We start from the raw sequence: 27,450 nt of genomic DNA on the forward strand, positions 1-27,450 counted from the left end.
GGGGTGGGTCGGAGGGTTTGCAAAGATTGATCAAAGCTGTCCAACAGTGCCCTAGTAATCTTGAGTCAGAGACCCATACCATGGTCCAGAAGGCTTAGACCTTGGCAGGGCAGTAGTTCATAACAAGAAGGCAGAGATCAAACTATGATCAAATGTCAGCCTTAAAAAAACCACTGCTTACAGCATCACAAAATCTTGGTCTGGATGCAGCACTTCATGCAGTGCTCTGGGTGCATTTTCAGAGCTGCTAAGTCAAGCAGTCAGTAATTGCTGCTGGCTGTGCTCTTGCTAACGCCACCCTCTATGTTGTATTGCTTCAACAGGCCACTGCTGCCTCACATTCTACTTGCTGCCCACCAGGACCTCTCCGGCCTGGACTGATGTGTGGATTTATTCCATCCCAGGTGTAAGAATTTGCATTTATCTTTGGTGAACTTCATGAGGTTTCTGCCAGTCCATTCCTCCAGCTTACCCATTCCTCCTCCCAGTCAGGTTGTCATCTGTCAGCTTATATGGATCCTGTCCTGTCGTTCAGGTTACTGATCACGGCGTTAGGCAGTGTCAGCCCCAAAGTGTCAGCCCCCAGTGTCAGCCTCCAAAGAACAGCTCTTGTCCTTTGCTACCAGCTGGACTTCAAATCAGTGACCCCGTGAGCCTGACAGTCCTTCCACCTGCACTGCAAGTCCACCCATCCATTCCCACTAATATCCCATGGCGAAAAAAGCATTGAAAGCCTTGCTGAAGTCAAGGTAAACAGCTTTGCTGCGCTCCCAGTTTTTCCACCACAGAGGTCGCTGCGACCTTGCTAAATCTTTGTTGGCAGTTCCTGATCATCTTCTGGTCCTTCATGTGCCTGGAAATGGCTTACACAGGACTTGGTTCAAAATATTCCCAGGGCCTAAGCCTGCAGCTCCCCATGTTGTTGCCTTTTTTTGAGATGAGCATAAAAATAGCTTATTTTCTAGTCACTAGGAAACCCCCTTGTTTGCCACAGCTTCATGCAGATGTTAGGGAGCATCCTCATGCAGTGACAACGACCTCAAACTTCCTCAGCACCCATGGGTGGCTAGACACCCCTAGCACTAATTTACTAAAGGAGTCTCTTGGAGTCAATATGAGGACAAGGCAGACAAATGTAAATTGTGCAGCATGACACAGTGTGCCAGATTTTATGGCGTACCAATACCCAGTGATTTTCTACGCCACCCGTACGACAGCAGGGTGCCTGCTACTTGGCAGCCACATCCCCAGTGCTCCTCAGCACTGCCACCCCTCTCGCTTCCACTTTGCTGTGGGACACCTGGGTTTGGGCCCATGGGTCAAGTCCGTGCATCAGTGTTCAAAGGAGAACACACTTTGGGAACATTCCTGGGCCAGGGACCCCAGACCACTTCTTTGTGAACAACAGGTGTCACAGGTGGGAGCTGGGAGGTGATCTTGGCTTTTTGTTTTATACAGCTGAGACGAGATAAGCCCTGAAAGCTGCAGCCCAGCCTGTTCCCACACTTGTAAAAGTATGTTTTTACATAGTCTGAAAAAGAACATTTAATGTCTTTACATAGGAAAGAGCCTGAAAAAGAGTGGGAGGCTTGAGAACACAAGTTATTTTCCTTACCCAAGGAAAGCTGAGAAGTGACATAAATAGAGCAGAAGTACCATTTGGAGAAAATAGAAGGAGCAAACGGCTCAAACAGAAAATGCTGTAACACAAGTTAACGGATGGAGGCTGAAGCAAAGTAGATCCACTTCAACATCCAGGTGTGGGAGTGCTGGAAGCTGCTCCCCAGGAAATGGAGGTCCCCATCTCCTGGCATTCTGACTTGCTGATGGGGTGGCTTGAACCAGCACAAACCACTGGACTCGGCAGAGGAATAAATGGCCGTAAAATAAAAAGACTCTATAAAATATTGGTGGTCTGGCTTGATGGTTTGATGGCCATTTCTGGTTTTAAATGCTAGTAATCAATGACCCATGGTAACAGCAGATCCATTGGCATGGCCTCCACAGCTTAGATACTGGATCCTTGTCACGGAATTGCACCAAAATGGCTACACGCACACAAATAATGAACTCAAGCAAGCTTTTAATCTGCAACTGAAATTAAGCAGACAAAACTTCATTCACCAAAACAACATCCCACTGACATTCAACAAATACAGGTTCGGTATGCTGGTTGGGAATATTACCAGACACGGCTGCGTTAAGAATTCTTAAGTTTTGGCCAAACGATCCAAAATGTGCACTCACTCACCAAAAAAGGGAGGGCTCTCAATCTCGAGAAGTTACCTTAAGTGGCGTCCCAACTGAAGGGGAGAGTCCCCGACTGCAGACCCACTGCTCCGAGGAGGACCGACTCCAATGAATCCTCTGACGGGGCCCCATTTATACCCTGGTCGAATCTGATCTGTGGTCAGTACATGGTCGTGTCAGCCCCTATTGGCTGAGGACCCCAACTTTCCCGCCTTTGACCCCCACTGTGTGGACCAGACATGAGCTGTGAGAGGGGAGGCAGTCCTGGTGCTGCCAGGGCCAGAAACTTTAGCACGGCTTTTGTTGGGTCTTTCTCAGGTCTTTAGTGGGGTGGGTGCATCTGCCACAGTCCTCTTCCTCTACCTCTTGGTGTCAGCTGCCTTAAACAGTAACAAATTATTTCAGTGCCTACATTTTGGGGGAGGACAGAGAAAGGTTGGGTGCCTTCCCATTTTTTTCACTTTTTACATAATGCCCTTCGTAATTTTAATTATTTCCCCTATTATTCATAACACTGCGTGCACATTAAAGATAACGTAAGCATTTTAAAATTTTAAATACTACAGAAAGATCTGCCTTGGGATGTGATCTTTGGAAATAAAATCAAAATTAGACCAAGGTCTTCCTTGGCCCATGATGCATTTATGTCAGAGGAAGAAATAGTATTTAAAATAAAAAGTTCACATTTGTATGTTGGTCTCCTCAACAGACAGACCAGAACAACAGAAAGACCAGAGTTATGGCATGAGGCACCATCAGCATTTGGGTTCTGAGTGAAAAAGGAAAAATCGGAGGGAAAAATCTCCCAGTACCGTTAAAAGCGTATCCTTTGTGAAACCAAATGGCTCCTGGTCCCTCAGCTCCAGCCCAAGCTGTCAGCATATTTCAAGTCTTCGGGGCCAGAGCACCCAAAAGACTTAAGGCAGGACTTCGTGTCTGCAGGGCACCTGGCACAGTGTACCCTGGTCCTCACCTTTGAGCTGTAGATAATCTGTGCTTAATACAAATTTAAAAATATAAGACCAGTCACAATTACCAGTTCATCATCATTTATTTCTGTACTAGCAATAATTTGCGGGTATCAGCCTAGTTGGTAGTGACTGACCCATGATGCTCTTGGATTTGGCTTTTTTATTCATAGACTGGAAAAGAACCAAGAGCCCGTAAGTAGCATCAAGACGTCCTGTGCTCCCTGGGACTGAGCACACCAAGAGGCTTGCACAGTTTCTGGATGGAGTGAGCCTCCCAGTCTCCAGGACTGCCAACGTGACATATTCAAAAACACTGCAGTCACAGGGGAAAAAAAGGAGGACAAAAAAAAAAAAAAAAGTCCTGCCACTGCCAGCATTACCAATCGAGTACTAATGCTTATGAAATGAAAATTTTCTCTGACAGCTGGTATTTTGCTAAACTAATATATATTCCTTAATACTGTTTTCCATATTATCTCTGGCATTATCTCTCTAAACATAATATAATTTTTCTGCAATAATAAAATTAAGTACATCCACAGTTTATAGAAATTCCTATTCCGTGCTCTAGCTTGACAGTGGATCAAACCGCCTGAGTAAGTGAAGTAACAGCTTGTTTCTCACTGTCCCAGATTTCAACTTTTGTCCCGTTGAAAAGTTTCTTTGAAAGCCTTGAATGTGCACCATGAAATTGTTCCTGACATGCATTTACATGCATTTTTTTTTAACTTTTCACACTCAAAACCATCTGACAGACATGTCCACACAAGCCACCTGGACTGGTTACAGCAGGCCCCCTACCATCCTGCACAGCCAGAACCTGCTCACCTGGCAGCTTCCATTGGACTGGGAGGAAAACGTTTTCCCAGTTCATGTGCCTTGAGTGTGAACTCTCATGTGTCATGTGAGTTGGTCACTGGAAATGCTGAGTACTCACTCCTGAACAATGTGTTAGCACCCCCTGAAACACAGCGGGAGTTGCCCTACACCAAACTCAGCAATTTGCCAGTGGAGGGGCATGAGGCTGCAGGTGAGGTGCATGGCTGAGCTTGGGGATGAGGGAGAACTTGGGGAGGTTTGTCCTAAAGAGAAGGTGGGTTATAAACTGCCACAAGCAAAGGTCCAGATGTACCAGGGATAGCAGCACACACAGATTTACATCCATCCATAAGGTGAAGCCCATCTGCCATGCTTTACTCCACGACAGGACACGGAGTGGACAAAGAAGCGAGGTGCAGCAGCTTAGGAGTGGTTCCTGGGGGATCCTGCTTGGCATTGGTGTTTCTGCCAGCAGTGTCTGTGCAACAGAATGAAGTAAAGCTCATATACACCCAACAAAGCTGCATACACACTGACTGGGTTCAGTGTATCTGCCACTTACCTCTGGACATGGCACAAAACCCCACTTGAGCTAATTCACCCTGCCAGGAAGCCAATTTTAGGATGCACCAGAGCAAATTTTCACTTTAAAGACAAGAAAACTGAAATAAAATGAAGAAAGAAGATTTGCTTTATGAGTACAGCTCTCAGGAGAGTAAGGCTTTTCCTCAGCTTGATAGCACCAATAAAAAGGAATTACGGAAACTACATTACTAAAATTATCTCAGGCGCATGCATATTCCTGCAAGAATTAGGGAAATATTAAAACCAGAGCAGCTAGTACCAGTGCTAGCTCATCTAAAAGAGTTGCCACTGAGGAGAGACAGACACTGTTCATGTAACCTTCCCGAGGAGAAGCCGAGCAGTGGGGCCTGGAGGACCCGAGGGTGCAGCGAGGCAGTCCTGGTGCGAGCAGCCTGGAGTGGGCTGTGCAGGACAAGCTGTGGTGCCACCTCCCTTTTTGTCCTGGCTTCCCCTTCTTTACCTGTTCTGGCAGGTCTCCCTTGTTTCTGCTTTCTCTCTGCCTCCTGCCAGCACAGTTCAAGAATTAGCAGGGGATGTTTTTTGGCCTCCTTGTCATTACATTTAATTAGAAGACACCCTCATTTGCTTTGCTTTCACTCTCCTGCCTGGCAGAGTGATTTGCATTTCACAGGCCATCCTCGGGCTCTGTTGAACATCTTCTACCTGATGTGAGCAGCACAGAGGATCGTGCTGAATGGCTTGGCAGCGGCAGCTGGGGCACAGCCAGAGCCCACGGCTGAAGGAACCCCTGGGGAGTCTACAGGATGGCTAAAAATTAAAAATAAAAAAGGAAAAATACTGAACATGCGGTAGACCTGGGCTCTCAAAGGTCAGCGCAGACACAGAGAGCATCATGAGGTGGCACGCAGAGAGAAAACGGAAACCCTGAACCCCTCTTCAACATAAAGCAATAAGAAACTTATGGCAATGTGCCATCTGCACCCTTTGTTCAGAGTCATGCATGGGCCTGAAACACCCTTGACAGAGAACGCGGCTCTCAAATCCCCACTTCCTCTTTGGATGGTTCGGTTTCCTCCAAAGTCACCAGACATTGCAGGTGCTGCTGCCCAGTGGTAACTCATACTTGATCCAGTGCTGAGTCACTGTTTTGGCTTTGTTGCATATTTGCATCACCAATGTCACAGCAAATCCAAAAAAAGGCAAGTGTCAGGAGGAAGGAGTCAGGCTCTTCTCTCTGATGTCCAATGACAGGACAAGGGGCAATGGGTGCAAGCTGGAGCATGGGAGGTTCCATGTGAACATAAGGAAAACCTTTTTTACTGTAAGGGTGACAGAGCACTGGACCAGGCTGCCCAGAGAGGTTGTGGAGGCTCCTTCTCTGGAGACATTCAAAACTCTCCTGGACACATTCCTGTGTGACCTAGTTTAGGTGATCCTGCTCTGGCAGGGGGTTGAACTGGATGATCTTTTGAGGTCCCTTCCAACTCCTAACATTTTGTGATTCTGTTAAATCATCTGCTTTCAGAGAGCAGATGGCTTTGTAATGCTGTGCCCCTTCTCATCAATTTAAGAGTGCAGCAACTGTTAGGGTCCTTAAATGAAGATGATTAAGAACACTTCCATAATGTCTGATGTAAATCAGATTTTTCAGAAGTATTTATATTCTCAGTGGATGCTGGGTGCCACGAGCTTTTCAGATATTTGCTATAGAAGTACAGGTGATGTTGTATCATTTCTGGCTGCTCTTGATTCCACTTTTGCCCGTTGCTATTCTTAAGCCACACTTCCATGGCTGAAACTTCCAACCTTCAGTAGTTACAAGCGAAGTACCATTTGGAGGAAGAGGTGACATTTTACTAAATAAACTGAAGTGTCTGAAAGAAAAAAGACACGTTTTGATGTGCACACATTTTTTTTCAGGTCCAGTCTTACGGTGATCCTAAACTATTTAATTGCTAGTGGACCAGGAACAACTGGACATTGCCATGGGTGTGCCAAATACACGCTTTGTGGTGGGGCACCCTGTTCACCCCGCACGGGGCAGCCTCTCGTCACAGAAAGCAGATCGTCACTAGAAGTGAATGGAAATGCAGCAAAGCATCTACACATCAAATCCTAAAAACGAATAATTTTTGGGAAAGCAATTGAGGAACAGAATAATGAAATGAAGGCTGTCTGGCGTATTTTTTACCACCTGTTCACATGAGGGGTTTTTTTGGTCTAGTTCACTTCAAGAAACTGCTGTCATCTGGCAGAGCTGAAATGCAAATACAAATTAAAATGTCAACCCTGGAATTTGTTTTGGCTAGAGATCTGCAGAGCTAGGAAGATACGATAATTGTACAATTTGCAGTCTCTGGGCACTTCAATAGAATTTTCTGTGGATAGAAGCAAGTAAATTGCCTTGAAAGAAATAATTCATTGAAATCACTAATTAAATGGGCTGCATCTTTTTTAAAAAAGTAGTATCAAAATCTGCTCTCTTTTCTATAGAACATCAATCTGTTTAATGGAAGTTGCAAAAGCTAAAGCTTTCTTCTGTATTTTGCTTGCCTAGATAGGGCACAACCAAAGAAATCAAATTACTTCCCCATGACAGCATGAGAAATGAGGAATGCAAAGTAGATATAGGGTTTAAATGCTGCAGTAGAGACGTAGTTTTGAAGAAGAAAAAGCCTGTCTATATTTGTATCTGCTGTGCACACAAAAGCTGCATTGCAGGTTATTAACCAAGCTGGCTCAACACTTTAATTTCTATTCTCCAAGAAATTCTGAGGAAAACTTTAGTCTAGAAAAGTCATCATTCTGAGTAATTCACTTGGAAACCATTATAAGTAGTACGAAAAGTTAATTTTCCAAGCTATTAAAACAGCCTGCCTGAAAAGCCTTCCCAAATTTCATCACACACCCGACACTACCACCTCAAGGGGAAGTCCAGCTGCAACCTTGATGTTCTTTATGTAAGCAGCAACCCGTGGCCATCTTCAGTTCAGTAAGACACGGAGAAATAGGCTCTGCCTCTGCTTCCCAAGACCTTTTCAAGGGCTCTTGGGTTCCACTTCAGGGCACAGCAATGATTTTTCTAGGAGGCACAGACGCCCCTGCCCATTTCCATCACACACTTTTCCTTTGCCCACCTTCTCCAAGCCATGCTTGCATCTTGTCCTTTGGTTGACTTTTTGTACCAGGTTTCTCCATTCTTGGTGCCAGAAATTCCAGCTCTATCCTTTCAAACTCCCCAGATCTCTCAATTTTCAGCTGTAGCCCCCTGGCCTAGCTGTTCCCCACACCTTCTTCTCCAACCAACCCTACTTCTCCCAGCGTATCCTCCCCCTGTTCTCCTCCCCCTCCTTTCACCCTCTCACACCTGCTGGTTCTTTGTAAGTTCAAGTACAGCAGATTTAAGACAGACCTAACTTGGTTGTGCAAAGCTAATTAAAACCAGAGGAGGAAAAAGTGATATGAAGAGTCTGAATAAAGTTAATCTTGGACTAATGACTGTACTCATCATACAGAAGAAAAGAGAGTATCAGTGGGGGAGGAGAAATAGCGCTGCAGCTCGGACTTGCAGAAGTTGCAGAGATCCAGCCAGGGAGCGTCAGTATCTGGTGCATCGTCTTCATGTGCTCTGCTACTGTGAATCACCATAAACCGCACAGCGCAAGATTTTATGTACCGACTGTGGGCGTTCAGTCAATTTTAATTGTGTTTCATGTTGTGACAAGCCTTTGGAAAGAGACATTGTTCTGAGGGAAATGTTTTCTTTCATTGTAACCTTTCCCGTCTATTCAAGATCAAAGTAAATTGTAGAAAAATAGAGCCTGAAAGAGCCGAGCGGCTGAAGCAGACTGCGAAATGCTCCTGTCGGCTCGGAGGAAGGAACAACAGCAGCAAGCGGCAGCAACACCTTCCCACAGCACGATGCAGGTGGATGCTGCGGGCTCCTCTGTGGGCAGACCCAGACCACAGACAGGCTGGACACTGAGAATCACCCACGTGCTACAGGAACGCACTGGCAGTGCTGCCTTTGCTGAGCTGGCTGCTTTTACTCTGAACCCACTCCCTGCTCGGTATCATCACAGCGTTAAATTGAGTACCGTTTGGTCCATGGTGAATGTCCCTGCTCACGGGTGGGCTTTGAACTAAGAGATGGTTGAGGCTCCTGTGCTGCCCACCAACCCCCCCAGATTCAGGTTTGACTGCGGGGAATGCATTTGCTTTCTGTGTTCATACACCACCTGGCAGCGCACACTTCTGGCCATAACCCCAATCACTAATAAAATGATAGTGCCTACAACGCATTTCTTGTTCTGAAAGAACAAAAACCCCCACCTGGAAACTGCAGATATATCAAATTTATTAAGAAAGGAAAAAACGATCCTTTCTGTGCTATTAGTGCTATTGGTTTGTAATCTCTTCATGCAGTTTAGATATTATGGAGTTTCAGATTTAATATTCTGCCCAGAGGATGATATAAAAGCCACTATTGATTTCCACTCCCTGTAAAGCAGGCTTCATCTCTATGTAAATTAAAGATTCTGTAATACATTTCACAACATAGATTAGTTGTCATTCGAGTGTTGATCTATTCTCATACCAGCAGACTGACTTATTGGCAAGTTCCAGACAATAATGCACCCAATGAAATCTGTTTAGGCCTTTGCGCATTGACACCCACATCAACGGACACATCATCCAGCATCCTAAGGAAAATTTGGCATGGATTTCTCATGAGAGGAGGACTGACGTACACTGCAGCCACACTGCAAAATGCATCACTCACCATCACTGTCCCAGGGGAAGAATTATCCCCTTACCTGTTCACCAGAGGGGAGCAGGACATTGCACCAGAGACCTCCTGCCTCAATTATCCCCTGATCCTACAAAAGGGCAGAGGAAAGGCTTGCTACTAAGACTCATTCCCACCACACGAAAGGGGTATGGGAGTCCAAGGAAACAGCATTGCAGCTGAATGCACTTCCCTTCTTAGCTAGCAGAATATGTTCCCAATTAGCTCCCCATCCCAATATGTGCTTGCTCACAAAACAAAGAAAACTTGGGCTTGCCAAAAACTCACGCTGACCCTCCAGTCCTTTTCTAAAAAGCAACCACTGCACTCTCCTCTCAATAAAATAGCCTCCTCAAGCACAACAAGGCCCTCAGGTTACTTCTCGTTAGGTTGCTGATGGGCTTTGGAAAAACCTCTCAGCATGGTGAAACTCAAAGCACATCTCCCAGGCAAGGCTGGAGATGACCAACCAAGGTTTTCTGGATTCATCTTAGTCAGCTACAGCCACCAGAAGCCCAATGATGAAACCTGCTGTGCAAATGCTGTCTGTACAACTAATTTGTTTTTATGTAGTGATTTTTATTACTGTGTAAGTGGGAAGCAGAACAGCACATCCATTGCCAGCCATACACACTCCTCCCTGAAGAAAGAAGGACTTTTACCATTTTTTGCTGAAGTGCTGCATTTACACCACCACACTGGGTGAGCAGAGATGCTCGGCTTCTGCAGGACTCAAGCACACAACTGAGGGCAACGGGCACAAATTGACGCACAGGAGGTTCCCTCTGAACATCAGAAAATGCTTTTTCACAATGAGGGTGACCAAGAGGTTCACACAGGTTGCCCAGAGAGGTGGTGGAGTCTTCATCTGTGGAGACATTCAAAAGCCATCTGGAGATGGTCCTGGGCAACCAGTTCTAGGTGGCCCTGCTGAAGCAGAGGGGTTGGACCAGGTACTGCCAGAGGTCCCCTCCCATCTCAACCCCTCTGTGATTCTGTGAATGAAAAGCTTAAAACATCCACCACTAAGCTGCTGCAGTTCACCCAGCTCTCCCAAATTCCCTGGAGTCCTCTTCCTTTTGCAGAGTCACTTCACCTCTCAGCTAGGGCAGGCTCAGAGGCCTTGTGAGGACATCGACCAGCAGGAGCTCAGCAGGGTGCAGTCACTTCCCCAGCTGTCACATCTCATTGCTTTGGTGCTTTTAGCTTCACAGCGTTTTTTCATTTCAGAGTCTCTGCCTTGTTCCAGCTTCGACAGGAGCGGGTGGGCTCGGCCTCCAGAAGTCAGCACACACACGCACTGAGATGCTGCTGTACGCCTGCTTTACCACAGCACCCCTCCGTTACGGAGAGAGGAGCAAACAGCTGAGAGATCTGCAGAGCTCCCTGGGTCTTTGTCCTCCTGAAGCCACCAAATCAGTAGAGCAGCATTCGCTCTAGATCATGTCATAACCACTGGGTTTCTCTCATTTCAGAACACTTGTCCGCACAGGCTGTGCTTCCACAGAAAATGAGGGGGAAAGCAGTTGAAAAGACCTTGTTTTATTGATGATCAGCAGTGTTAAAGATACTGAAACTTCACCAAGGCACATAGGAATATTTGCTCTGTGGTTGTATAGAGAAGTAAAGGATTTGAGAGTTTGGGGAATAGTGAAGTATGTGAATCTCCAGGTCTTCAACTTCATCTTATTTGCGGGTTGTGATACAGCCAAAGTTTAATTAGAATAAACTCTTATGATTGCCCCATTTGTCCACTGGAGGTCAGTATCTTTCTACAGAAAGACGGTCCCTCTCACCTGGTGGTTGCTGGAGATAAAAATCTTACATAGCACCTCCTTGTCCTGTCAGGATTTTAAGGCTTCGGGTACCAGATGAAGACAGAAGCCTAGCACGGCTCCATTGCTGCCAAAGGAAGACTTCTCCTCGGGTTTTAACAAGATCACACAAAGAATTGAAGGAGCCTCAAATTTATTGTTTTCCCAGACACTGAGCAGAGTCAAGCAGGACAGAAGCTACCAGGGCCCTCCTGCAGCTCTCCTGCCACCACTGCAGCATTGTAGGAGCCAAATGCCTCTTGGTAAAACAGCATTTAGTTGGTCAGGGAATGCCTAACTGAGGAATAAACACATTTGAACATTGTCATGCTTCCTTCATTACCTGGTCTTGTATTTTAATCAAATACTAAAGCACAGTTGCCAGCTGAGAGATCTTTACTATCTAGTTAATGCTACTTGGCTCCTTTTCTAGGATAAGCTGCAGCGAAGGCGCCTGTTTGGGCTGCTACATGAGCTGCGTAGGAGATGTGCTGCACCACGCTGCTTTGGGAAACGCTCCCTCATGGGCAATGCTGCTTCAGCAACTGCCAACGCTCTCCAGACGCTCAGCGCATCGGGGACGGGTGTTTGCCTCGCCCAAGCTGAGCAATGCGCGATGCTGAAGGGCCAGAACAGTAGTGGACAGGAAGGAGGGAGCACGGTGGGGAAGGGTAAACAGCTGTGGAAACAGGGCTGTCCAGCAGTCACATATAGATCAGAGCCACCGCTCAGGCACTGCCCATGCCAGTGTTTTACTTCGGATCAGAAGCTCTTTTGAAGCAGAGCTGCTTGTTCCCGCTTGCCATGCTTTAATGGAGCAGTGCATGAATTCGATTCCTCCTGGACACAGCTAGGCACGGAGCCCCCTCTCCCTGCAGCTGCAGGTGTTGTTTGCATGAAGCAGAACTCCCAAAACCTGGCTAGTGCTGACCAGCACCACTGCTCTCGAGCCCTTTGGGAGCCACTTCTCAGTAACATGGACATGGTTGGACCAACCAGTTGACATGAAGGCTGTTTAGGCTGTGGTTCGCCTATTTCCAGTAGAGCACTTATCTGTAAATCTCAAGGCAATCTCTGTGGAAGGAAAGTCATGCTATTAGGGACTCTCCTTGCCTTCATCTCTCTGGTTTGGGCTCTAAATGGAAAAACGGAGGCATGAAGTCTGGTGAGGTGAGACAGTTCCCATGCTATTTGTCTAAAGACCTAGAGCTTTCAAGTTCTACATTGTTTTATTTAACTTCTGTGCTAACAGATTACGGGTGCCTGCGGTAACTTCAGTCCTGTCCTGCCAAGATGACCACTGTATCCAGGAGTAAACTTTACTCTTGCCGTCCCACTTTCTCTCCATTCCCATCTCACTTATGCTTCTTGAGACAACAGACTTTTCTACAGCATTGGGACCTCTGTTAGCATTCAAACAGATGGGCGAGAGTAAATGGTTGCTGCCCAAAACCCAGAGAGAAGCAATGCCTGCAGCAGGCTGGTAATTGCAGCAGTCCTGCAAAGCTGACACCTTGAAGCCTTAAAATAGTGCTGCACTTTAGGAGTACACTTTACCTACATATTCCTTAAATATCCTACCACCATGAAACATCCGTGTTTGCTTCCTGAGCAGAAAACACTCCCAGTTCTCCAGGCTCCTTTAATAATTCCTGCATCCATGAATTTTAAAAAAGACTTACTTACTATTTAAATATCAACTTAAGCCTCTCCATCCTAATCAGGTATCGAGGCAGTGCTGTTTGCACTCCTATGTCTCGTCTGATCAGTGAAGGAAATACAAGCTGAGGCAGGCAGATGGCTGAATGGAAAAGTCATTACATACCGCAACGGGCAAGGTGAAGAGAATAAAAGAGATAAGGGGGTCTTCAGGGAGAAGGTTAAAATTTAGCCTCACCATTCAGGGAGTGTTTCTGTATGCAGATAAAATAAAACAAAGAGAAGTATCATCAATTATTCACCAAATATCTTCTCCTATTGTTTGGCACAGGAAGAATCCTGGCCTTTCTCTTCTTCCCCATCACTGCCCTAAAAAAAAAAAAAATAAATCTGTATTTTCCTACCTCATATTTAAGAGACAGAAGAATGCCACGGATCTGTGGTGTTATTCTCCTCATTTAAGTGAGGCATCCTGTACTTCAATGTTTTATCTCTGGTACCACTATAAGAAGCAGCATTACAACCAGACCATCCTCATGATTCCGTATATTTTAACAAGGTTTGAAAATCCCTAAAGTGAGGATTTATTATCTCTTTTGGCAAAGTATGAAGTAAATCTATGATGCCATATGCATAATTCATATAAATTCTAGAGACATAGCAAGGAATATAGGTCAGGAGGGGCACCACAGGAAAGAGATGGAACATCCTTTACTTGGAGCATGTGGTAGACCTAAATGCGGTTTCCTAGACAGACAATGTCAACTTAAAGAGTGAAGATGGCTCTTAAATAATTTAAAAAGCAGAGTCACCAGGGGTTTTGATGAGAATAGAGAGGATGAACAGAAATGAGGTAACTAAGTTTTTTTCATTTAGGAATTTGTCTAATAGTAGTCATTTGGGTACAAGGTGGCTATCTTGCCTTTCAAAAAAAAAAAAGTGAAATGTCACAACATGGTTTTCAACAGTTACAGCAAATCAGTGACTGGTCACTGGGAAAAGCAACGAGCCAGCAGGATCCACCAGTTTATGTAAACTCCAAATTCTCCTAGGAATCGCTGACATTTATAAATTGCAACGTAGCACTGCATACATTACACACGTTAATGCTCTCCTATCACAGTTAGATTAAATATTTTGATAATTCTATACAGGAGTTCTTCACCACAATTCAAAAAGTTCATTAACTGTTGTAAGTCGTTAAAACTTCTGTGCCATGAAGAGAAATCACATAGTAATAAATACATGAGGAAGCTTTTACAGGCTTGAAAGTGTTCCTGTGGTAGTCATCTGGGAACACAAAACAAAGTAAAATCCTCCCTCAAATACAGAAATAACATGCACCCTAATGGCAATCAGGAGCAGTTTAGCCACCTGCGTGAAGGCACCCTAAGAAAAAAAAAGTTTTAAAAAGCATGCTACATTTGGAAGGAAACCCAAACAGAACAGACAAATGAACCAATCCAGGTGTAGTTGAAACCACAAAACCAGACCAGGGAAAATGAATACACAAACCTGAAAGAACATCCCAAGCGAAGTTAAGGTGAGGTCTCACATGGCTGGAGTGAGCAGTAACTTCTGAAATATTCAAGTTTCATCACTCAGATAAGCCTATGATAAGCAATCCTACTACTACCATCATCCTCCACGGAGAAAGGTCCTGTATCTGGAAGCAGCACCCCGTAACACCGTTACCAGCACAGCCACAGAACAAGAATCTCTTCAGGGACAGAAACCATGGCCAACCACCCAAACTTAAAGTCCTGCTAACACAGTGAAAGGGAAAACCCTTGGCTGGTGACATACAAAGCACCTATTAAAAACCAGGAGGAAGAGAGTCAAGACACAAGGCTGCAGAGGGACAGGCTGCAGCTGCAAATCAGCACTGGGCTACTGACTTCAGAAGAGTAAAGGCATTTCTATAAAAGCTGGGGACTGCATCCAGTTTGTAAAGGGTGAAAAGCAGTGGTGCAGGCCATCCAGCACATCAGGGAAAGGTAACTGGTAAGGGACCAGAAAGTTAAATTTGCTACAGAAACAGAACATCAACAGCAGGACTACCCAGGAAACTGAGCAACAGATGTATCAACTTGATTTTCAAGAAAAACAGAGAAAACAGGTATTTCTGCCATCTCCCTCAGCAGAGTTGGTGGGACTCCAGTTTAGGGTTCCTTTTGAGGACAGATAGGACAGACTGCCCAACATTAACTGGCATCATGGTAACTTTGTCAGATTCCCAGCCTTTCCGTTCTTCCTTTAACCTACGCTGCACTGGCAATGTGAGCGACTGCTAACCAGGGCAGATCACTTTCACGTGGTGTGACAGCGTGTTAGCAACTGGAAATGCTTAGAGCCTCGGAAAGACAACCGAACCAGTGCCCTCAGCTCTAATCTCCACAGCACTCTGCATGTGACCCCTACCAAGAGAAAAGCACAGAAGTACCTCCTGCATTGGCTAATCAGATAAGAACTTATCTCCAGCAGGAAGAGTTAATCTCTAAAGGGACTACTAAATTTAGCTGAGAACATCTTAAGGGCTACTTATTTTCTTATGCAGCCGAACAGAAGCCCAGTCCAGCACAAACTTACAAGACTGCTTTCCACACAGATATGTCAACCACAGATAAAAACACTTTCCTCCAGAGAAATTTACAGATCATTGAATCATTAAGCTTGGAAAAGACCTTCAGGATCATTGAGCCCAGTCATAACCTGTCCACTACTAAACCATGTCCCTAAGTGCCACATCTACCTGTCTTTTAAACACCTCCAGGGATTGTGACTCCACCACCTCCCTGGGCAGCCTGTTCCAGTGCTTGACAACCCTTTTGGTGAAGAAATTTTTCCTAATATCCAATCTAAGCCTCCCCTGGCCCACCTTGAGGCCATTTCCTCTCATCCTATCACTTGTTATCTTGGGAGAAGAGACCCACACCCACCTCACTACAGCCTCCGTCCAGGGAGTTGTAGAGTGTGATAAGGTCTCCCCTCAGCCTCCTCTTCTCCAGGCTAAACAACTCCAGTTCCCTCAGCAGCTACTCAGAAGACGTGTGCTCCAGACCCTTCACCAGCTTTGTTGCCCTTCTCTGGACACGCTCCAGTGCCTCAATGTCCTTCTTGTAGTTAGGGGCCCAAAACTGAACACAGTATTCAAGGTACAGCCTTACAAGTGCTGAGTATAGGGGAAGTATCAATTCTCTGGTCCTGCTGGCCACACTATTGCTGATACAAACCAGGATGCTGTTGATCACCTTGGCACATTGCTGGCTCATGGTCATCCTGCTGTCCACCAACACCCCCAGGTCCTTTTCTGCCTGGCAGCTTTCCAGCCACTCATCCCCAAGCCTGTAGTGCTGCATGGGGTTATTGTGACTTAAGTGCAGGACCCAGCACTTGGCCTTGTTGAAGCTCATACAATTGACCTCAGCCCATGAATTCAGCCTGTCCAGGTCCCGCTTTAGAGTCTTTCCACTCTCAAGAAGACCAACACTTTTCGCCCAGCTTAGTCTCATCTGCAAACTTACAGTAGCACATGAGAAATCATCCTTTTCTTCCACCTACTACTACAGAAAGCAAAGTATGAAATTTCTTCTCCCTGTTTCGTACTTAAAGGACTTCTTTCCAGTGTTCCCATTCTTTCTGCTCACCTCTAATGAACAATAATGGTTGATTGGAAAGCTGCAGTCCTTCTGGAGTGCCCACACTTCCTTTTATGTCCCACAGAATTGGGAAGGTTGCTCAGTGACAAACTCTTGACTATTTTGTGGTAGATGCCAGGGCCTACGGGATTCTACCAGGGTTCATAATACATTTTCACTCCCCATACAGCACTGAGCACACTGACAATGCTTAAGTAGGTGAATACAGAGGTGCCTCAAGATGCCGAAAATCCTCAGACTTCTGCGTGTGTGCATCCAGACTCAGAATTAACAGCTCAGGCTGGCTGCCCCCCACGCTGGGCAGGAAACTCTTCCCAGCCCAGACTATAGAGCAGGTTGGATGTGTTTGGCTGGTTTTTCAGATGGAAAAAGGGTAATGTCACCTTAAAAAAAAATAATAAAATAAAATAATTTGCTGTCAAAGCCATCTTTGGATAAGATGATCTAATATTTATATTTATGTTTACTCTGCTGCTAGGAAATAGTACCTCAGCTCAAGATTGAACTCATGCACCTTCAGCTTCCAGCCACAAGATTCTAATGAAATTTTCATTACCATCGGGTTTGTACTCAGTTCAGTTTACAGCAAGATTTTAAACATTTTTAGAAGTTACACATCTGCTGTATCCTTAGGTGGACTGTTTCAAGTGGAAGGAAACACCTTTTCTAAAACAATTGTACTAAAACAATTCCTGGCACATGAGACACAGCATATCTGCAAAACGCATCACAAGAATCAATTTTCCAGAGTCATTTCTCTTCCTCCCAACTCCATCTGCATACCACAAACGAGCTCAATTTAGAGATCATTTTGAATAGCGTGCTGCTCTCTTACAATAAAGGTTTGTTTTTTTTCTTCATGCAGTTCATCTTAGTGCCGAGAAAGCAGAAATACCTAAAAATCCAAGTGATGCAATTTATAGTCGCATGGAAACATTTTTAGCATTCAAAAGACAACCACTGCGAGTTGTACTGAGCAATCATCAGTCCTAACTCCAACCCCAACTGATAAATGAGCAGTTAAAAATGCTTTACTACAGTAGCCTTTGAACCAAAATTGCTCGCTCATATGTTCCACTTTTGTGTGGAATGGGTGTCTCTGCTCTAAATTACCCGAATTTAGTTCAAATCAAAGATGAAAATTTCACCAAAATAAGAACCAAGCATCAGAGGAACTGGAATTTTCAGTTGAACAGATTAAAGATGAAGTCATATTCCCCGGGAACAACCAAGTCTAAGATGCATAAACAAATTGCTTAATTTACAATTAGGCTACTATATGGCCCAACTGGTTTATCATGTCATATTGGAAGAACAACATAAACCAATTTAATATAGTGGTCTAACTGTAAATTACACAGCTATGTTTGTAGTGGCAGACATGGGTTTGCACTCACATTGTGCGTGGTGTCATTAACCTACAAAGACTCTTATTAAAAAAGTGGGAAGAGGGGCTTGCTAACACAACTCATACATCCTGCCCTGTTCTTTCTGGGAGTAAAGCTGCTGTTTATTACATTTCACTGAAAATTAATACCTGTTTATACCAGCCAAGAACTTCAACATGGAGCTTGAATCAAGGTGCAAAGGAACAAATAAGTATGCATGTCCAGAGAAGTAGAAGAAGTACCTTAAAGGAGTCTGGTTTTGTAGAGTTTTACCCTCCATCCTGGTAAAATGATGATTCCTGGTATCACAGATAGCATTTGAAAGCCTTACAATATGTTTCACTTCCATTATTTACTCATAAGGGATAAAGATTAATAGCAAAATCTTACTAATGTTAACAAAGAAAGACACAGTCGAAAGTGAGATTTTATTCATATTTCTTACTTATTCACAACCCAAAGTATGATAAAACTGATAAAAACAGCCTAGAATAATGTTAGTTTACATCACTACTTTCCGTTCACAATTTATTAATAAAATACCAAAAGGAAAATTACAACGTTGTAGGTTCAGAAAAACAGGTTGGCTACTATGACTGAAAAATCTACACTATCTTAACTGGTCACAACTGATTGCTTGGTGAATGTTTATTACTTGAAATTAACATAAATTTCAAAACTTCAGACACACCTACCTTCTGTGCTCATAAAATATATCTTCTGTCATATCAAGTTTCACTAGACTGGGAAATTTTCTGCTGACATATCTCATTTCAGCATGGATTAAAAGAATACTGAGAGTACTCTCCCCACCTATCAGGGATGTAACACTGCAGTCCGAGTTGCACTTTTGGCCTACCCACCCAAAGAATCATTTCAAGCACATCGTGATGATCAGAATGAACCATCTCTCAGACCGATGTAAACCAAGATCTGCCTATGGCCTAAATTCTGTCCTCTGCAGTGGACAAAGATCTCAGACTGTGGGACACAAACCAAAGCAGACTTCAGCTCTGTATTTTAAGACAAAGTCTAAAGCAGCTCCAGCTGAAGCAGAGATGAGCACCTTCAGCTGCCACCAGTTAACAAGAGCTGTAGTTGCTCACCATTATGCAGAGATTGGTCCTACTTTATGTGATAAATTTTAACACCAACATTGAGGCAGCATTACCACCCTGCCATAAAGACAGCCACCACAGATTGGAAAATCATACGCAGATTAAGCAGCAATGAAGTAGCCAATAGCCTGCATGCAAACATTGCATTAAGACTGTTACATTCGCAGGACTAAAACTCCTAAGTGTGTAAACACAAGTTCGGTAATTATCTTCCATTTCTCTTTTTATTTTACATACCTTTTAAAAAAAACAAACCAAAACAAAAACAAAAACCAAACCAGACAGGGCCTGACAGAACAAAGAAGCTTTACCAAATGTTAGACCTGGAATTACACAGACTTCAGTTACAAAGATTAAAACAGTCATCTGGTACAGAAAGAACTCTTCCTCTGCTATGAATGCATTTTTAAAACCCCATTTGACAAAGCTGACTGACCTGACTCTCACAGTCCAGAAGAGAGGAAAAAAAAAAATTAATACTGTACTGTGAAAAAAAAAAGTAATTATTTTTAAAGAAAACTGTTCCTAGGGAAGGAAAAAACACGTGTATATATACATGGCATAGTACTTAACAGCCTTAAAACTGTTTTAACTGCCAATGCTTTATCAATGAGATGTACTGGGAAAGAAATACATTCGAAGTAATAGTAGTTTTGAGTAAACATGCTACAGGAAACAGAAAATAACCTGTCATGACTATACATGTACAAATCAACAACAACAAAACTTATTTACAAACATTTATATGGACAGGCATAAAGACCAAGTTTAATACTTGTGAAAGGTATCTGATTGCTAGACCTAGACTGACAAAAGTTCTTCAGCAGTAACAGAGCAACATTTGTACACCGCAATAACCACATGGCTTCAATCAGGTCTGCCCTGAAGTCTTTGCATTTAGTTCATCTGTATCATAAAACTGAAAAGCTCTACAGGTATTTTAACTTCTATTTGTAACATGGACGTGCATCCCATCCCTATCCAAGGCTGCCAGCACTCTACCCAACAAGCAGTCAGCAACCTCAGGCCAGTACTGCTACAAACTGATCCTTGTCTGCTCACAAAATGTTCATTTCTGATCATGTGAATTCATTCTTCAACGCATACATTTCATCATCTGCTACATTTTTAAGATAAAAAGTATTATATAAAATCAATTCTGTATGGAAAAAAACTAAGCCCAGAAATGATTAAAAGTAGACTAAGGTAGGCATAATTAGTAACTAATAAAAAAGCTAAAAGTCATACTTATGGGACTCAACACTTCACCCAGTCACATAGTTAACTGCCCTCAAAGACTAACAACCAGATCAATTCACAAGTACCTAAGTTGCTTACATAATTAAAAGAGTAAGATGTAACGTCAAAAAAAAAAATATTTTATCCCTTCAAGATCAGGAAAGTAAAATAAAATGCTGGTTCTGTAACAGTGCAACAACTGCAGCGTATTTTGCACGCAGCACATGATTTGCTACATTTAGTGGCACTTAAGTATTATGCGGTAAATACTGAAAGTAAGACAAGATTCTGATCTGCATAAGCATAATCACATCGTTATTACCAGAGTTGCTAAGCTACAGCATTTGAATAATACCAATTCCATTGTAGCACTTCGATCACTACACCTTTAAAATGTGTCAATGCCCGCTTTACATCTTGCTAAGAAAGCAATCACTGAAGCCAAGTATTTCATGACCTTGCCACTGGGCTTGGACCAGGCTCAATCTGACCAATCGTTCTCATCAAATTCTGAATCATCATCAGAATCGCTGTATTCCACGGCAATGCGTCTTGAAAGGATGGTGGCCACATCATTTCCAACAGGCTCTCGCTTTGCTTCCTGCTCACGTTGCTCCTGCACCTTCTTCAACTGAATTCCTGTAGAGACAAGTACTCTCAGACTAAGTTTGCTGCATAAGAGACTTTAAATTTCATAGTTATTTGGTGAGGTTTTTTGTACTCTAACAATATATTAATGAAGAAGGAAAAAATAAGAAGGAACCATTGAGTTAGAGAGCCTCCCTATGCAAGGGAGAAAGACAAAAAAGGCAGATTGGAATCCATTCTCAGAAACTGAATACTTCTAGACTTCTAAAACTGCCAACAATATGATAAAACTAAATATTCATGACTATATGGGTCCTTTTGATCAAAAGATTGAAGTTTTCACAGCTCCATATTGTAAGCAAAGTCAGAAACAGCCATTAGTTAATGGTTAACAAACAACACCACCACCACAAAACAAAACAAGCCCCAGCAAAACAGTGGGCTGAAGCCTGGTGTTGGATAATTCAGTTCTGAACTGAAGCAAAAATCCATGCACATCTACGGACTACTCTACATAATGAACACACAAGTACTGCTTTCATTTGATTACGTCCACACAAACGCTAGAACATGTTTGACAAAGCTGTACATCTTTAGGTATTAGGAAAAAATCCGAAGTCAAGGTTGACAAATGTAATAGGTGCATGGTTAAATACTCCCTTAATGACATCCTGCCCAGCTGGAAACAGAAGCCATGAACTCGGATCACTTGAAAACACAGTCCTTTCATTGAACAAAGAATAAAAAAAAAATAAGAAAGGAAACAGCTAAAACTCAAACTCAGTGGTCACTTACCCATTCGAATGGCAGCAAGAAGATCACTCCGTGCGTCGCTGATTGGCGGCTGTGCAGGTTCATGACGTTTTGCCTCCGCAGCCAGAGGGGCGTGCATTGGGGAAGAAGAGACAGACGAACCTGCCGCAGGAGGGCCCGGAGGGGGAGGAGGTGGGCCCGGAGGGGGAGGAGCAGTGACAACAAGCCCACTAGAAGGAGGAGGATGAGCAGCTGCATATGTAGAGCCAGTTACCAGTCCGGAATGGGAAGGTGGCACAGGAAGCTGAAGGGGGCTAACAAATGCAGTTTGTGCTGAAGGAATCACAGGGGGGGGAGGAGGAGGGGGAGGACCTGTAGGATTGTAATAATCCACCATCTGAGCTGGAATCATCCTACGTAAAACAGAACAAGAACATTTACACATTGAAAATTAGGACTTACAGAATCATCAACTCTTAAACTGCTCTCAGCCAAACAAAAAAAAAAAAGGAATTTAAACTGGTAAATTAAATATGCAAGTGATTATAAACATACAAATTGTAAAATACCGATTATACAGTCAGATTTAAGGCAGATGACAAAGGTAAAGGCAGTGTCCTTACAGCACTCCACAAAGTGAGACTTTATCCTAATACTCCTGCCTAGGTAAGTATAAAGCTGTATTTGTTACTAAACATCTACTATGTGAGAATATTCAGTACAATGCCTATGATGAAGAAGGGATCAAGAAAATTGCAGACTATGTGCACCACTTCCATAGAAGATCAAGTGTTAGAACAAATAATAAGAGATAATAAAAAAGATAGGCATGGAGGACAATGGGAAGTATGAACGGAAAGATTTACCTAAAGTTATATCATGCATCTCATGTGCTTCTTCAGTCAAGTTTATCAATTTAAATATTATTTAATTAAATTGATACATTTGATTGATACTTTAAAAAGGAGGAACAGGGAAGAGCAGATTTCTTTGTTAAAATGCCATTAAAAGTTCTTAAGCAGGAAAAAATGAATTAGTGTTAAGCGTTATGAAGTAGGTAAAGAACTAGATACAGGAGACAGGAGTTGAATGAAAGTTGCTGATGACATTCAGTGATACATGTCAATGTATGACAGCTGTGATACACTGGGGACTAAGCACAAGTATTTCTGTTATAGACTGGAAATAACAGAGAAAATGCAGGTTGGAGCAGTCAAACATAGCGTAACTGAGTCATCTACTGCATGATAGAGTCACGAATCAGGCAAATGCCATCCCAGGATGCATCAAGCGAGGCTGAAAAACCTTGGCTCTCTGAGTTTAAAACAACACAGGCAAGAATGACTACAGCTTTCCTGGGGTTACAACTTGAAAGTTTAAGCTCTTCAAGCAAAAGAGCAAACAGGCACAGACAGGTTAGAAAACAGATGTTTTCTTGCTGTTGGAGAGCCAGTACTCTGGAGCAAGCCTTTCTTCAGAATGCATTCAGGCAAAATACCGACACAGGAGTTTGATAAATTCACATACTGAATTATGGACTTCTGTATGGCAGTAGGGAACTTGATTCTGTGTCTCGGGAGATCCCTTCCCATTCTGTCATAAGCTCCATTAAAAAGTCATTTCAGGGATGCAACACAGACTGCCACGTTAATCACATTCAGTGATACTTTTTCTGCACCTTTTCTGAAGTTTAAAATATTACTCAAATTACACTATAACTATTTTTCACTTTAAAGGAAAATTATCTCCTTTTTAATATTGTATTAGGAACCCTTAATATTTTACAAGCATATTGATTTTACCACATTCAATACACAGTTCATTATTTCTGCTTTCACTATTTCTGCACTTAAATTCAGTTCATACATGGAAACCATACCAATTTTTTCTGTCCTCCCCAGGGATCCAAGTAATGTATTTGGGGTCTTTTTGTGTGTATGCATTGTATGTTATGATGGTTACGAAAAACATGCATCCCTCTAGTTTTGTCAAGAATCCACCAGAATAAATCAGGAGTTTTACCCATATTCTGCTGGTACCACAGGTACTGAGCTATGTTGACCATCGGAAGGCTGGGGTGGAGGTGGAGGTGGCTGCTGAGGTCTGTTTAAAGTAGCATGTCGTACAGTGGTGGAAGGTGGTCTGTATTCATGCTCATGGCTTTGGGATGCTGCCATGTACTGTGGACCATCTCCTGCTCCATATGAAGGCATTGCTATCTGCTGATGGAGGGAATGATTCGGAGTAGCAGGATAAGAATAATCTGTAACATCAGATGCATGGGACCTAAAATTAAAGTAAATGGATGCAGAAGAACAGATAATGTGAGTGTAACAGGGTATCATCTAAATAGCTCACAAGAAAAGCTAAAAAGAATGCAATCAGAATTCTTTTTCTTGCAACAGACTCCCTGTTTATCAAGTACCATTCCCTTGTAACTCCACAGAAAGCACAAGAACAAATGCAACCAAAACAATCACGGTTCAGCTTAACATTACTTGAAAATAAATTAGTCTGACAAGTCAGCATAAAAAGGCTGAAATTGAATGTTTTAAATATTTCAGCATACTAGCTGCATGCAGAATGTCCTCCTGTATCACAGGCTTTAAAAAAGGAAAAAAAAAACCTTAAGAGCTTTCTACAGATTTCAAAGCTCTTTAGTAGCCATAAGGTGGCATATTGTTATTGCCAATGATTTTGACAGCCCATTGTTTGAAATAATAATTACTTATCAGGCCTGCTTTAAGTCAACAACGGCAGCAGCAAAAGGAAAGCAACACTGCAAGCACCCACAAATATGCAGCAGAATATATTTTACCAAAGCAGAGAAAACCCATTCCAAAAGTTAGAAAACACTTTTTATTTTGTTCACACAATTAATTTTGCAGGAAAGGCTTAGAGACAGTGGGAAATGTAAATATTAGTTGAGCAGAGAGTTCATAAAGATACAAAGTCAAGGATGCTCCATCAAATAAGCCCAAGAGAGGGAGCAAAAGGATCTTCATCCCTTTACTGCAATAGTTGTTTTAGTAATGAGCAGTCGTGCAGCTTGGCTTTTAGTGAACGCAGTAAACTGATGCACTTGTCTGTAAGACTGGAAGCAACAAAGCACCAGGGCTCTGAGTAAAACAAAATGACAAACCCTTTGGGCATTTTGTCCTCTTTCATGCTTCCTGCCTGCTCCATTTTCTTTGCGTCACTCATGAACTCAATGCCCATTTTCCTTCTCTCCCACTCTTCTTTTCTTGTTCTTACTTTTCTCACATTAATTTGCTGGTTTCTGTTTGGATTCAGCTTGTGTTTCTCTCTCTAAAGTACAAGTATAACAAATACATTGTAAATTGCCACAGCCTGGACACTTGGATGTCGATGTTTAATGTGCAAATCTTCCAACTGGCAAACGAGAAGAAATGTGAGCTGCTTTACTTTAGCATTAAAAAAGAACAGCAATATAGCCAAATACACTTCTTTGGGACCTTATTTATAAAACACTGCTCATGCAGTAGCTGTCAGCTTAAAAATGTCTCTGAAACCAGCACTTATTTGTATATGTATGGGGGCTTTATAGCTTAGTTCCTACAGCTAAGAGTACCTCAAGAAAAAAAAATAGAAAGCCTCACTACCCATTCAGAAAATGAACCCTTCACACAAGTAATACAGAGATTTCAGGATTCAATCACTGATACCTCATTCACTGAAATGTAAAGTTCTCCACGCATTGTAAAATTTGAAATGCTTATATAAGTACAAGATATCTGTCATACCACAACATCTATATCCAACAGAATGATGTGTCCTACAATTTATGCCTAAAAAAATCCTACAGATTGCAAGTGTTAACGGATATCTGCAAATACACACTGACATTGCTGGGAGATAAAACCAAATAGCTTCAATATGACCAAACCCAGGAATCCTGGAAGCAACAGGTTAAGGCCAGAAAAAGACTCAAAAGTGTGTGAAAGGCAGAACTCAGAGACGATGAAAAAATCCACATCTTGCACTTGACTGCTGAACACCAATGTCATTTAACCAGATCAACCTATGGAAAGCATAGTCTTAATGAAACATTACAGACTGACAAACAGAGAATGTTTTGCATTAAAAACTGTAAAAAAAATAAGTGATTATAGGATTTTAGACAGACGGGGGGTCTGAATGTATTATTGAAACAGCAGTAGCAATTTTCTTTCGTTGTTTCAACTATAAAATTATTCTTAACAGAGGCCAAAACATTAAATAGAAAAAGTGTCAGTAGATTATTTTTCTTTTATTTTTTTTAATTAATAATCTCCACTAGACTAAAGGTATCAGTCCACACTTTCGCAGTGGTGGGCGTTTCCTCAGCTCAGCCATTCAGCAATGTAAATACTGAACTGTCAAACCCTTTTTCCAGTAAAGCCTTCTTATTCCTAACATTACTGCTAGCAATTAACAATGACAGCTGCAGAAATAAAATCAGAAGGAAAATCCTCTAGTGAGACCAGTTTAGTGAATAAACTCAGACTTCTGTGCACACCAGAAGAAGGTAACTTCAACTGAGCTCAAAGGGAACCTCACACAACAGGGATGAATTCTGCTGCATGTCTCTAAGCAGAGATTTCTGCTATTTCAAGCAATAATGTTGCATCTGGTTTTGTAGCTTGCTTTTCAGACAAATAGAACATCGATAAAGCTGAACTGTTCCCCCATTAAAGCATTCTGTTGGCAGCAAAAGCATGCCCGAGTTGATCCCAGAAAAATATTTATTAAGCTATCAACAGCGTAACGTGGAACAAAAAAAGACACAAATGAAGATGTACTGACATTGTCTAGGAGAGACAGATTTAAATGCTTTTGCAGTTACAACTACTCAAGATCAAATATAAAGTATACAGCAAACACTTATTTCACTACAGTGCATAACATTATGACGGCAAAGTGCTCATTTGAAGCTGAGGAAGAAAACCATTAATTACAGAAATTATTTGTGCTTTAAAAATCAATGTGAGAAGAACTGGAAAACATGCATCGTACGTTTTGTCCATTCTAACTAATCCCAGCCTGTAAAAACACCTAATTCTGCTCAGTATTTCTGAACATACAACTGTGGCATAACAAACAGCTTTGCTGTAAACAGACCTAGTATCTGGGGACAGTGATCCCTCGGAAGATGCTCCATGGTACACACTTTGAGACAACCTGTTGTCAGGTCTAAGCTCTTTGTCATATGCCATCATATTCCACTCCTGGCGTCTGTTCCTGGCTTTTCTAACCTTTTTCACCTCACGGGTGGTGCCATCTACACGCTTTTGCTCCTAATGTTCAAACAAAAGAAATAAAGCATGCAAAGAGAGAAAAAAAGGAAAGGAAAAAAGCTGGTTAAAATGCAGTTAGAGCGCATGAAAATAAGACCAGATTTACAGGTGAAGCCAAGTCTTCATAAAATTTCTCTGCACTGAAAACGAGAATATCTCCTTAAGCTATGAATGTCATTAGTAGGAACACTGCTGCTTTGCCTTTCATCTGGAGGATACACATGCTAGCAGGATACCAACCTACTGTTTTCCCCAATACAGAGAAAAATGTGACCAATTTTAAAAGCCAGAAAGTTTAACTTCTTCTGACATAATTTGTTATTTATTTAGATCTTCCTGAAGCACTGGTAATTTCCTTCTCCTGTACATCAATCTTATGAGAACATGTTAAAAATGCTCAGGGTTATTTCGGCTGTTCATTAAAGTCATAACTGCCTGAAGCCTTGGAGAAGTATGGAAAAATTAGAAACACTTTTCTATTTCAGTCCATGTGAAATGATTTTTTGTTTCTTTTAACTTCCTCTCCCTTCTTAGATCTGTTTAACTTCCAAAGTTTAAAG

The 27,450-nt window shown here is 42.6% G+C and overlaps 1 protein-coding gene across 1 annotated transcript; it reads right to left on the reverse strand.

Annotated features, from left to right (window-relative positions):
- Positions 1–20,380: 20,380 nt before the first annotated feature.
- WASF3 (WAS protein family, member 3) lies at positions 20,381–26,890 on the reverse strand (the record flags this gene model as incomplete). Its single annotated transcript, XM_010184474.1, has 4 exons — positions 20,381–20,891; positions 21,636–22,006; positions 23,616–23,879; positions 26,715–26,890. Coding segments are annotated over 4 exons (969 nt in total), but the record flags the coding sequence as incomplete, so codon positions are not given.
- Positions 26,891–27,450: the final 560 nt, after the last annotated feature.

This window comes from Mesitornis unicolor, unplaced genomic scaffold (genome assembly GCF_000695765.1).
Source record: "Mesitornis unicolor isolate BGI_N332 unplaced genomic scaffold, ASM69576v1 scaffold53285, whole genome shotgun sequence".
NCBI classification, from domain to species: Eukaryota; Metazoa; Chordata; class Aves; order Mesitornithiformes; family Mesitornithidae; genus Mesitornis; species Mesitornis unicolor.